We start from the raw sequence: 12,115 nt of genomic DNA, 5'->3' as shown, positions 1-12,115 counted from the left end.
GTTAAATAAATGTTTTTTTATGTAATGAACAAGTCTGACTGCATCTTTTTTTTTTTTTAAACCAAGAATGAAGACATTCAAAATGGAGGTGTAACGGTTTAATTCATTTTTTTAAAGGCAGGAACGACAGAATGAAGAATATTTGAATGGGTTCACATGATCCACACAGACTATGGCATGCACTGAAGCGAGATATGCTTTTATGTATGCTAATATGCCGCTTACCGTTCAAACAACCAAGGAAATGGCATGACTATTTTTCGACAGGAGTGCTAAAGCGTTCAACATTTGATAAGACATAAAAATCAACAGACTTTCATTTGAAAAGTTCAGAATGTCATCTGACATGAACAAAGCATATTTACAAACACTAAAAGTGAATTGTGCTGTAATACAATTTAAAAAGTGATTCGTCTTTGAAGGATGTTATTGGGTGCTTTTCAATTTGGATGATTGTTCTTCACAGTGGAAGGTCTTTTATAAAGCGCTTGTTAGTGGGGGTTAAGTGAGCGGAGGCCTCGGAGAGCAATACACATGATGAGAGGTTGGTTTCCTGGTTGCTTCAGCTGGTTGATTTGGCTCCTGGCCGTGTCGCCGTCTCTCTGCAGGCTCATGCCGGAGGAGTTGAACAGATGTTCCATGACAGGCAAGACATTCTCTGGCAGTGCAGCGACGTCCGCGCCGCTTGCCGGCGACTCCCCGCTTTCCATCAAGTGCTCTACCTGCAACAGATGGCAGCGAAAATTAAAAACCCATTCAGAGTAAATAAATGAAATAACACATTTTAGCGCGGTTGGGATTCTCTGTACAAACCAGAAGGTCCATGACTTTTAACGTGTCTGGACAGCTGCAGACTCTCAGCGCAGCAAGATTGTCACAAGTCAGTTCTGGAAGGCAAATTTCAGAGCAAATGTGCACTTAAGATGTGAGAATGGCGATAAAACACGCAGCAGATGTAGAAAAGGAACACCCTTCAAGTAAAAGAACAAATGCATACCGGTAATTGTCTTGACCAACTTTTTTTTTTCAGGTGCCAATGATATTTTAATGGTTTGTGGGTCATTTTGAGCAGCGGAGTCAGAGAGTGCGATCTGTTACTTTGAATTGGCTTTAGTTTCTGAATTATTGATATTTTGCAGCTCCTCTGCTTGCCTGCGTGTTTTGTTCAAAAACTCGAGCCAACTCAGGAAAAACAATTCCATTTTCCAATTCAGTGACGTCAAAATACCCTAAAACCATTGAAACTTTCTTGGCACCAAAATGTGTGGTGCCCAGTACAATGTTTAGATGTTGAAAAAAAAAAAGTCATGCTCACCACTCAAAGCACTGGTAATAAGATGAAGTGCACTGAGGACCGTCACGGAGCCTTCCATCTGTGCTGCTGACACACCTTCCGCTTCCTTCAGCACTTCCAGAACAGGCTGGATGCTTTGTTTGTGCGCCTCGGAAACGTCGACCGTGTTAACACTTTTTCCCAGGATCATCTGGTCCAACTGTGAGAGACGAGGGCGATCTGAAGCGATCATTAAGTCAAGCAATCAAAGCATTTGAGTCATCTTACCACACTCTGAAGAGCATTGAGGGCCGCTTTGTCTACCATGAGTGCTGTTATTTTCTCGAGCAGAGAAGACCTGCTGGAGGCGGGAAGAGCTGCCAGCAGCTGGAAATGAGCACCCAGATTCTTCAGTTCTGCAAATGTCAGGGAGAAACGTCAACATTGTCACGAGTGTAATTGCTGAGCAGGTATTTGTCATTTTACAATTATTATTATTTATATTTTGAAACCGGTGGCTTTGTTCAGGACAACTGAATTATTACATTTCTCGGGCAACTTGAACGTTTTTTTCGAGATAAGAGCTGGTGTTCGGCCAATTTTTTTTTTTTTTGCTTTGATTTGCACGCAAACATTTGAGATCCAAGTTTAAGCCACTCCCAGTCAAAGTTTGACTGTCCAACTGAACATGAAAAAAAGAGAATAGCAGCTGTATTCTGATGGCATCCTGTGAGGGCCTTTGACATTTAAAAACTTTTGGCAACCGAGATTCGAGGTGTGTCATACATAACGCTTCAAAAATTCACCTCAATATCAAAAACTCTTTGGGATCAACTGAAATACTGCGAGAGCTGTGAAGCAGAGTTGTAAATGTAAGCGGGCAAACAAGTCATGCACATGGCCGGCGAGTGCAGACGAGACAATGAAAGCTTTGGCAATAATTGACCTCGTGGAAGATGGCTGCCGTCAGGATGGTCTTGCCCGCAAGCTCCAGGGACACCTGCCAGACTTCTCTGGGTGGGGCTGTCGACCTCGAAGCCCCCCTCGCTTGACATCAGACACAGCTCTGTGCAAACATGTCATACAGTCATTTCAAATACTTGTACAGTGGTACCTCTACTGACGAACGTCTCTTCATACGAAATTTTCGAGTTAAGAAACACCTCAACAGGAAAATACTGCCTCTTGTTCCGAAAGAAATTTCAAGATTCGAAAGGTAAAAATACAGTATGGGCTGATACTCGCAGCTCCGAGTTTCCTGAACGCAACATACTTATCGCTGCTCTGCCATTGGCTGAGCTAGCATCTTCCTGGCATCCCATTGGCTAAGAGGGACCTCTACTGAATGTGTCAATGTGTGTCGATAGATAAATAGATAGATATGTGTCGATGCAGCGTCCTCGTCATTCGCCCCTCGGGCCATGAAGCGTTCCAATTTTTACATAAATGTGAATCACCCAGAAAAAAAGTGTTCATCAGTCGGGCGGTCTCTCACTATGCTGATGTTTGCCTTGGACATTTTCGATGCATCGTTAAAAGTGGACAAAAGCAAACGTCTTCGGATCAGTTCGATACAAAACGCCAGACAAAAAACACTTCTAAGAGACAACATGAACTAAAGAGGGTAAAAAAATGATGAGGACGCAGTTAAAAGTTAAATGGCCATCATTTTTAATTGTTACTCTATTCTTTGTTTTTGGTTTTGTTTTGTTTTTTTACATTATGCACAACTCTCATTTATTGTGCAATAATTGTAACATGTATTTGTTACATATTTCGATGCATTTTTTTTGCTTTAGAAAACATTTATGTCTGAATTTTGGGGGGGCTTGGAACGGATTAGGGTATTTACATGGAAAACGCGTCTCTACTTTTCTCGTTAAGTCTCTAAATTTTCTAGTGAAGAAATTTCTTCCAGAACCAATTAATTTCGTAAGTAGAGGTAGATTGCATATACATTGGTACAGGTGCAGCTTCATAGATTAGATTCCGATGGAAAAGTTAATTTGATTCGCTGCTTTGAATCAAAAAGTGGAACTCATATACAGTGCAATTTTCAGAAGGTCAGTGTCTGTGTTTCAAGCTATTTTTGTTAGCTGTAAAATATAGTCATCAAACATATTAAATACTTCCCTCCGTATCATACGAATCTATAGAATATATTAATTTCACTTTTGGAATGGAATGACTGAAATCGAATGCAAGCTCACCGTAGCGACCGTCATGCTTCACCACGAGGTCAATGAGTGCATAGGCAAGGGTGGTGTTGGTGGGAATCTCCATGGCAACGTTGCTGTCTTTGCCAAGGCTAGCATTGTCTTTCAGCAACACCTGCACAAAGATACGCACTTCTTCAACTTGGCGGTCTTCTTAAAGACAATCAATTGATTCACCCTGAACCGGTTGCCAGCCAATCGCAGGGCACACAGAGACGAAAAACCATCTGTGCTCACACTTACACCTCGGGACAATTTCGAGTGTTCAATCAGCCTGCCATGCATGTTTCTGGAATGTGGGAGAAAACCAGAGTACCCGGAGAAAACCCACGCAGGCATGGGGAGAACATGCAAACTCCACACAGGAAGGCCGGAGGCGGGATTGACCTCTGCAGTGTGAGGTCGACATGCTAACCGCTTGACAATCACATATGAAGAACTAAATTAAAGTAAAACTCTGCACCATTTGACGACGCCTGACAGACACATAACGGAGCAGGAACAGGAATCCGATTGTCAGCTGCGCTTGTCATGTCCATAATCGTCATGAGCATGCATTCGATGACTATTTATGTTAGCATCTGTTTGGTCAAATGTAAAAATATATGACTGACATCGACTTGATTGTACTGCTCATGTTGTACGGTAGCCAAAAGCTTGCCTAAGTCACAATAAGTTCCAATTTCTAACGGAGGCAAGCAGCACAACAAATGGCGGACCTTCATTCACCTTGTACAATTTTTTGGGGGGCATTTGACTTTGTGGAGGTTCAACAGTCGCCGAAGTTGCAGCTAGCAAGTCAACACATTTAAACTGCACATGTAGTAAAATGTAAGGGAAGATTAGATATCGTAGAAAACAAGTATGTGAGTCGTTCCAGTTTGACCTTTGGACTCTTGAGACCCCAGAGGCTGAAGGTCCCAGCGCAGCTTCCGGCCTGCTGTAGCTCCTCGACGACACTACATGGCTGGTTGGTCACGATGCGCTCTTTCACGACACCAAACACCTGACACTTTTTTTTGGTCTGCTGGATCAGACAGTGGGACATGTCCAGTACCCTAGTGGGACATTTGATTGTCAGTACATGACAGACACAAATCTTGCAATTTGCAATTCAGTAAAACAGGTATGAAAGGGAAACGGTGTCCCATAGAAACAAAACTTAAACGGTGACTTATTCTAGCCATTTCAAATGTCTTCTTAAATACGTTTCAGAGCCCATCACTAAACTTTTATCATTTTTCGACAATGTTTGTTTTTTTTTTCCCCCTGATTTCGAAATTTCTGTTTATTTTCTTCCTCCTGTGAAAGGACCTTGAGAAAAATAATCATACAGTACATGTAAATTTTGTAAAATCGTGACGTTCACTCCAATGGATGCCTTTATTCAACTTGAATAAACAGATTTTTTTTTGTCTGTTTGTTTTGCCACAGGAGATTTCACAAGCTATAGCTGGCAGAACCGCCATCATTTAATTATTGCAACCAATTTGTACAAATATATGTTTCATACTCGAAGAAAATGCCTCTTCTAAGTACATTTATTTTACTGTATTGTATACTGTGCTGCTGTGTGTTTATTATAATGTAACGATGCTGTCCATAAAACATGTAACTTCAAATGTTTTTTTTTTTAATTTCAATCTGAAAGACAAAAACAAAACAAAAAATCTGTTTCGTAATGTTTTATATAAAAAGGGGGCCAAAAAGAAGAGTGATTCTAAACAGTCTGACTCTACACGCTACTGTTCGCATGTGACAACAATCTCATACTCGAAGAAAATGCCTCTTCTCAGTACATTTATTTTACTGTATTGTATACTGTGCTGCTGTGTATTTATTATAATGTAACGATGCTATCCATAAAACATGTAACTTCAAATGTTTTTTGTAAATTTCATTCTGAAAGACAAAAACAAAACAAAAAATAGGTTTCTTAATGTTTTGTATAAAAAGGGGGCAAAAAAGAAGAGTGATTCTAAACAGTCTGACTCTACGCAATACTGTTCGCATGTGACAACAATCCCCCGTCTTCTTCTTACTGTAATGTCTGGATAATTGGGTAAGGTTACCTTTGTGTTATCTTACAAAGAAAAAAATGACAGACTTAGAATCTCCCAAATGTATGTGGGAGAATGTGTCACATCGCCAGTTACTGAGGGTGTGCACACTTATGCAACCACCTAATCTCTGTTGTTTATTTTCATTTCAACTCTCTAAAACATTTCAGGTTGTACTAAACAGTCTGACTCTACACGCTACTGTTCGCATGTGACAACAATCTCCCGTCTTCTTCTTACTGTAATGTCTGGATAATTGGGTAAGGTTACCTTTGTGTTAAATAAACAACAGAGATCTGTTGTTTACTTTCATTTCAACTCTCTAAAACATTTCAGGTTGTGCTGTAGGCCGGATTACTGGTGGGAATGGACTTGAAATAATTGATCGTATTGATTTATTCACACAAACATTGGCATTTAAATAGAGGTGTGTAGACTTTTTATACTCAATGCATACAGGGGGTCCTTGGATTTCTGTTCCTACAGCGGAAATGCAACTGTCAAATATTCAACAGATCCATGTAAGGTTAGCAGTGCAACTTTGTGATCCGATAAAGAACATTCCTGCTTTTTTGGAGACCTTCGACAAACATAGGTTATATGTATAAATCATAACCTTGATGACTTTGTAGTGTTATTTATTTATTTATTTTATTTTTTTCAATGAGGACACATTCGGTGAATCAAACCTGTTTTTTGAATCTTGCAGGAGCCTGCGCACATCGACTTCGTCTTTCTTCAAACTGCCAAATGACATTTGGAGTTTGGAAGACTCTTTTCCCTCCACGTTCACGTTGGACTGGATGAATGTGGCATCCACTGACCCTTGAATGTGGCCACCATACGTCCCATTGTATTTGATGAAGTCTATCTCTGTTAAAACTACAGACGGAAAGACACGTCAGTTAGTAGACTTGAAACAATATATGACCCGGTACGTGGATCTAAAACAGTTACATAAACCAGTGGTCCCCAACCACCGGGCCACAGACCATTTGGTACTGGGCGACATAGTGACAGTCACCACCGGGCCACAGACGATTTAGTACAGGGCGACATAGTGACAGTGCAATTTTATTTAATTTTTTTTGTTCGACCTTAAAGAAAAACGTGTGCATAAGTTGGGGACCGTGACCCCGTCTTGACATCGGTTTGCAATTCATTCGGTTTTGTATCCACATGTCTAAAGTACAGGAAAACCACAAACTTGCACATCAGCGAGCTTGGATCGCAACCCTTACAGAGAGCAGGATATGTGATAGAAGTTAGTACTGTTAATGGTCAAATTTCCACGACAGTTCCTGCCCCAACGCGCTGTGGAAGTGACGACGTGGTGGAGCAAGCCGTTGTGCAAAGTATTTTGGCAAAAACAAGGTCATACAAAGAGCATGTTGAATCATCTGAACAGGTCACATCCAAGTAGAAAGCATGAAAATGTGAGATGAGTTTTTATTTTAAGAGTCATGAAAAAAAATCTATTTTTATTAAGCCGCCCTGTCTCTCAACCGGTTCGTGACGCAAAAAAAGGTTGGGGACCACTGACATAACCAATAAACTTCATGCGCATTTGACACAATTCAAAACATTTCCAGGTGTCTTAATAAAAAGTCTCTGATATTCTTCAGTCACAACACAAAAAGGATTAAAAATTAAAGTACACTTAATATCCAATATCAGCAGCAACAGATGTACACATTCAGACTGCACATAAACTAAAGAGCGCTTGTGTGAGGTCACCACTGGGTAATGTAACATTTGCAGCAATGGGCAAATAACAAAAGATTTACTAGGTTGGATCATTTAAATTAGGTTATTAAAAAAATCAGTGTGTACAAACAATTAAAAAGTCTAGCTAGGGTTTTCCATAATATATTCTCCTTAAATATGTGCATGTGTCAGTAGGCTTAATTAACCATCGTTGCTAATACAACTTGTTTTGCTAATTTTGACCAATCAATCAGAAGATGGAAATATGACGACATTATTGTGGACCACTTGGCTGTTCGCACCACGACTGATTCTGAAGGCCCTGGACAGATTACATTGACACGGCAACACATTGAGGTTGAAATATTACTGGAAAAAAAAAAAGAAATAAAAATTAACATCCACATACTGTAATGGAAGCGCAGTGCAGCCCAGGGTTATAATAGATTTGGATTTTTCATTATAGTAAGTCTTTATTTTGTTTTAAATTTCGTTTCTCAAAGTCCGTTTGTTTTATTTAGTTTTTAGAGCAGTTTTATTAGTTTTGTTGTTTGTTTACCTGGCGTAATAGGCGTGTCTCCTACGAGGAGGTCGTTGAGGGTAAAGTCAGTGGGCAGATGTTTGGGCTTCTGCCAGAACCAGAAGGGTTTCTGGCTCACAACCACAGTGAGCAGAGCGATGGAGTCGTTGACGCTTCTCATCGGGATCAACAAACCACCGGGGTCCACCTCGTCCACAAAATTCCTGGTGGCTGTGGCAAACATCTCTCCGGAACGAGGGCAGTTAGACGGCTAGTTGACTCCCAGACAGACACTCGGCCCCTCCTTCAATGAAAAAGGAAGTTAAACATGCAGATTCTAACTTACCTTAATTCTAAAATTTTCTCAGCGTCTAAAAGGCACAATGAAAAAGTTGAATGATTTCCTGCAATTAGTCGTCCGTGCACGAAGACAACAGTTAGCACCCATCAGCTACAACAGCGGAGATTGATCAATTATCCAAAATCGTCTTGAACAAAGAGAGGCGGTATAACGTTAGTTTTCGCTGTAACGTTAAGTCGACGAAACAGTCGAGACACATTTTGAGAAGACAGACATTAAGAACTTACCCACACCAAGATTGAAAAGTCAACGTGAAGACAGACTCCTGTCAAGTTGGCCAAACCAAGGCCACGCCCAATTCCGGAAGCAGACCTTGACCATTATTTTTTTTTAGTTTATGAAAAACAATAAAACTCCTGTCACAATGGACATAAGGCTACACCGACAGCGGAAGCAAACATTGAGCATTTTTTCTACATTTATTAAAAACATTTCGATAAAAGTTAGGTTTGACATACGACAGCGCTGCTTGTCAATCAATATACCGAGGCGGGCGGAACAAGATCTTGGTCCGACACTAACTCGATCTAGTAAAATCCTAATTACAATAAAAATACTTCTAGGTAATAGTTATAAAAACAAAAAGATAAAGTACGGTTGTGAGTGAGAGTGCCTTCTTGCGTCCTGTGACCACGTTACAAATTGTAATGATCAGTAAGTCAGCGCTGTCAACAATTAAAATGAAAAGTGTACTGACTAGAAATTTTGATGGCTATATGTTGCACGTTTGAAGTTCTGCCTCCGTATACAATTTTTCACCAAAAAATATTCAACTCCCATTAGATATAGTTGCAACGTTTAGAAACGTACAATAGTTTGCAAGAACAATTGAAATATCAGTACAGCATGTATTGGCCGAGTGCATATGTGACGGACCACGACGGAGTGTGACAGTGCATGACTCCGTTACACGTTTTGCAAATGAATGGGGACTGACTAAACTGAAGTGCAACTGTAGACAAAACCATTAAGCAGACATCCTTTCTGTTGAATACACAACTTCCACTGTATTGGTCACAGTTGTGCGATCCAGAACAAGTCACAGAATGAAGTTTAATTGCACAAGACCGAAGAATAAAACGGCTCATAACAAAAAAAAAGACCTGACCACACATAAGACTCCACAAGAGGGAAGCATCGCAGCATTTATTTGAGATGACGCAGCACCGCTTAAACACTCAGCTTGGACTGCACCAGCATGTCAGTGGAACCAAAGGCCCATTGGATGAGGTGAACAAATGAATGAGTATGTGATGCTCCGGCTCCTACAGTTTGCATCACTCACAGAGTCAACAGAGTCATAACAAATAATTAGCACTGCTGTTATGAAATAAAAAAAAACACACACACACACACTTTCAGTCTGTTTCCTTTACAGAGCACCTTACAAACTATACATTTTTAAAAACATGAAACGGAAAAACAACTGAAATATAAAATGACAGTACCACTAATAAGGCATCAGGCATGTGCAGAATAAATATCGGATGTTAATGTTAATCAATGGCATAACAAGGCTACCGTATCTCTGAGGTAGAGATTGTCTAAATGACAGAATCCACTCAATACTTTTAACAAGAGATTGTCTAAATGACAGAATCCACTCAATACTTGGCTAACGTGGTACCAGGTCATTAGTACCCTCTAAATGAGCAGGCGCTTGTAATGAGGTGGACTGGTCATCCTTTTTCACATTTCTCCATTTTGGACTCACTGTATCATGATCAACATTCTCATGGTGCATAATATGATTACATAACTTAGATAAGCACTTGTTGTTAAGGCAATAACAATACAAAAGAAGGGTCAGCGCTGAACGCGCCTGTTTCCACTGGAAGTCTGGCTGCGAATATGTTTCAGTTCAGGTCACCACAAGGTCGGGAAATCTGTGTGGGCAAAGCCAGGATCAGTCCTCAAGTCCCAGTAAGTTTTGTTGCTCACCCACGTGTCATCCTTCGACTTCCTAAGCATGAATGAAGAAAGACAAAGAAAAAAGTGGGCAGTGTCATCTTTGTAAACGTAGAATGTTCAATGCAGCTCTCATATTGGATCAAAAAAAATTCCACAGGATATAAAGCCTTTTAAGAGTGCAAAATAAGCACATTCAAATGTGTCCTCATCACGTATTATGGCAAGAGATTAAGGCTACCTGAAGAATTTTGGTTGATGTGCACCGTTGCTCTCCTCAAGGACTCGTCGTCTTTCTCTCTGCAGCTGTTCAATCCTTTGCTTCTGCTCCTCAGCAGCCTCGACCTTCCCCTCCTCCAGCAGTCTGCACACCATGCGGCACATAACATAATTATCACGGAAAGAAGGGAAGAAAACATCTGTTTGGATGTAAAATCATGAATATGTGACTTTTAAACATCAAAAGGGTTGATGGCTCAGTTTGGTCGATTTCCATACAAAGTGACCTGTTTAAAGGGGAAATCCAGTCAAAAATGTTCTTTACACTAATATGTTCTAAACACGGCGCATTCAGATTAATTTTGCGTTTGGGGAATATAAATTGAACAGCAAACTCCGCCCACTTTCATTCATCTCAGGGGGCAGCGATTTTACCACTTGCTGTCGACTGAAAATGACATCACAATGAGATATCGGCCGATCAAGATACGCCTGTTTTCTGAGATTGGTCATGTGACATTCACAAGCTGAGCCATTATTGGTCGTTTTCTGAGCCCCCCGAGCAACCGATGTAATTTTCAGTCGACATCATGAGGTAAAATGGCCGCCCGAGATGGCAAAAAAATGGGTGGATTTTGCTGCATAATTCATATTCCACAAATGCAATATTAATCAAAACACCATGTTTATACGAGTGGATTGTATAGAACATATTATTGTGAAGACATTTTTTTACTTGACTTCCCCTTTAATAAACTCAAGTTGTTTTTTTGGAAGGTGTTCATTTAGATGTTGTTATGGAACAGCACAAAATGGTAATAATCCTAAAAGCAATTTCTGTTTCTTCTTCTTCTTCTTCTTTTTTTTTAATGAATGTACCGGCAAATGTTTATTTCGATGTGCCCCCAGTTGCTCAAAGACAGCTGGGACGAGCTCCAGCTCACCCCGACCACTAATGGGGACAAATGATGTCGAAAAACGGATAGATATACATTGTGTCTAGTTTTTTTGGGGGCGAGAAAAAAAAAACAAATTGTGGAGAGAAACGCTGTTTATGATAATTCACATTATGTCATTTTCTCCAATGTGAGCTGTCACACAGGACAAAGCTCTGGTATCATTTTGGAACGTCCTACGTTTCGACTCTTCACTTGTCACATTTACAAACGTGAGCTAAAATTAACTGAAGAGATATGCGCAAGAAGCCACGAGGGCAGTTACTATTCTCATCGTTTTTCTGAGGTTTGATCAGCACGTCAAGAACACACAACTGGAAGAGATATGATGCCCAGTGAATTACCGTTTGTTCTAAGAACATTTCTTTGCACTTACAAAATCTATATATTCTATTCTGATAATTATACCTTGCTATAAATGTTTCTTTAGTGCCCGAATAAGCAAGGTGACATTGTTCTGTTTAAATTCATCTCTCCTTTTATTATTTATAATTTTATCTGTGGTTTTATTGTTCTTGTTTTGATTGTAAAGTGTCCTTGAGTGTTTTGAAAGGCGCTTATAAATGAAATGTATTATTATTATTATTATTCCTGTCTCTCACTGATATTGTAGTATCACTTCCCTGAGACAAAGCAAAATGTCTCGGCTCTTCTTAGCATGCGCTAACCTGGCTTTAATCGAACGGTCTCCTTGCTAGCAGGTTTTTATTAACCCTTTCATGCGCCAATAATGCTAACCTGTAACCCGATCACATGATAAGCAGTCTTCCATAGTAACTGCTTTCCCTGAAACGGTTAACTTGTAACTCTCATTTTCAAACGGTAGAATTAGAAACACATTTGGGGGAAAAGTAAAGCCATCAAGGAATACGTACAATTCAACATCATTTTTATT

At 40.0% G+C, this 12,115-nt stretch overlaps 2 protein-coding genes across 8 annotated transcripts in view; both read right to left on the bottom strand.

Annotated features, from left to right (window-relative positions):
• Positions 1–83: 83 nt before the first annotated feature.
• gsdmeb (gasdermin Eb) lies at positions 84–8,480 on the bottom strand. Of its 2 annotated transcripts, none has more exons than XM_019886384.1 (10): positions 8,371–8,480; positions 7,816–8,080; positions 6,239–6,431; positions 4,376–4,547; positions 3,484–3,604; positions 2,220–2,339; positions 1,562–1,689; positions 1,316–1,493; positions 814–887; positions 84–722 (listed from the first exon to the last, which is right to left on the bottom strand). In XM_019886384.1, the coding sequence occupies exons 2-10, from the start codon at positions 8,018–8,020 to the stop codon at positions 492–494; spliced, it is 1,422 nt and encodes a 473-aa protein (XP_019741943.1). In that variant the 5' UTR covers positions 8,021–8,080; positions 8,371–8,480; the 3' UTR covers positions 84–491. The 2 variants fall into 2 exon arrangements, with proteins under 2 accessions (XP_019741943.1, XP_019741944.1); XM_019886385.1 differs by having other exon boundaries at positions 8,365–8,441.
• A 1,240-nt stretch (positions 8,481–9,720) lies between these two features.
• Positions 9,721–12,115, bottom strand: part of osbpl3b (oxysterol binding protein-like 3b) — a 34,621-nt gene continuing 32,226 nt past the window's right edge. For all 6 annotated transcript variants that reach the window (XM_019886379.1, XM_019886378.1, XM_019886382.1 and 3 more), the window contains 2 exons: positions 10,287–10,409; positions 9,721–10,100 (listed from right to left, as the gene is read on the bottom strand). In XM_019886379.1, coding sequence (XP_019741938.1) covers positions 10,004–10,100; positions 10,287–10,409 — 220 coding nt within the window. In that variant the 3' untranslated portion in view covers positions 9,721–10,003. The remainder of the gene's footprint in view (positions 10,101–10,286; positions 10,410–12,115) is intronic.

The sequence above is a fragment of the Hippocampus comes genome, unplaced genomic scaffold (assembly GCF_001891065.2).
Source record: "Hippocampus comes isolate QL1 unplaced genomic scaffold, H_comes_QL1_v1.1 scaffold335, whole genome shotgun sequence".
NCBI classification, from domain to species: domain Eukaryota; kingdom Metazoa; phylum Chordata; class Actinopteri; order Syngnathiformes; family Syngnathidae; genus Hippocampus; species Hippocampus comes.
This window is presented reverse-complemented; position numbering and strand designations above follow the sequence as displayed.

Excerpts from the sequence above, each read along its gene's own strand:
- gsdmeb (XM_019886384.1), bottom strand. The coding sequence starts at position 8,020 with ATGTTTGCCACAGCCACCAGGAATTTTGTGGACGAGGTGGACCCCGGT. Across the intron at positions 6,432-7,815 it reads AGACACGCCTATTACGCCAG|TTTTAACAGAGATAGACTTC; the intron begins GTAAACAAACAA and ends TTCCGTCTGTAG. Across the intron at positions 4,548-6,238 it reads CTGCAAGATTCAAAAAACAG|GGTACTGGACATGTCCCACT; the intron begins GTTTGATTCACC and ends ATGTCCCACTAG.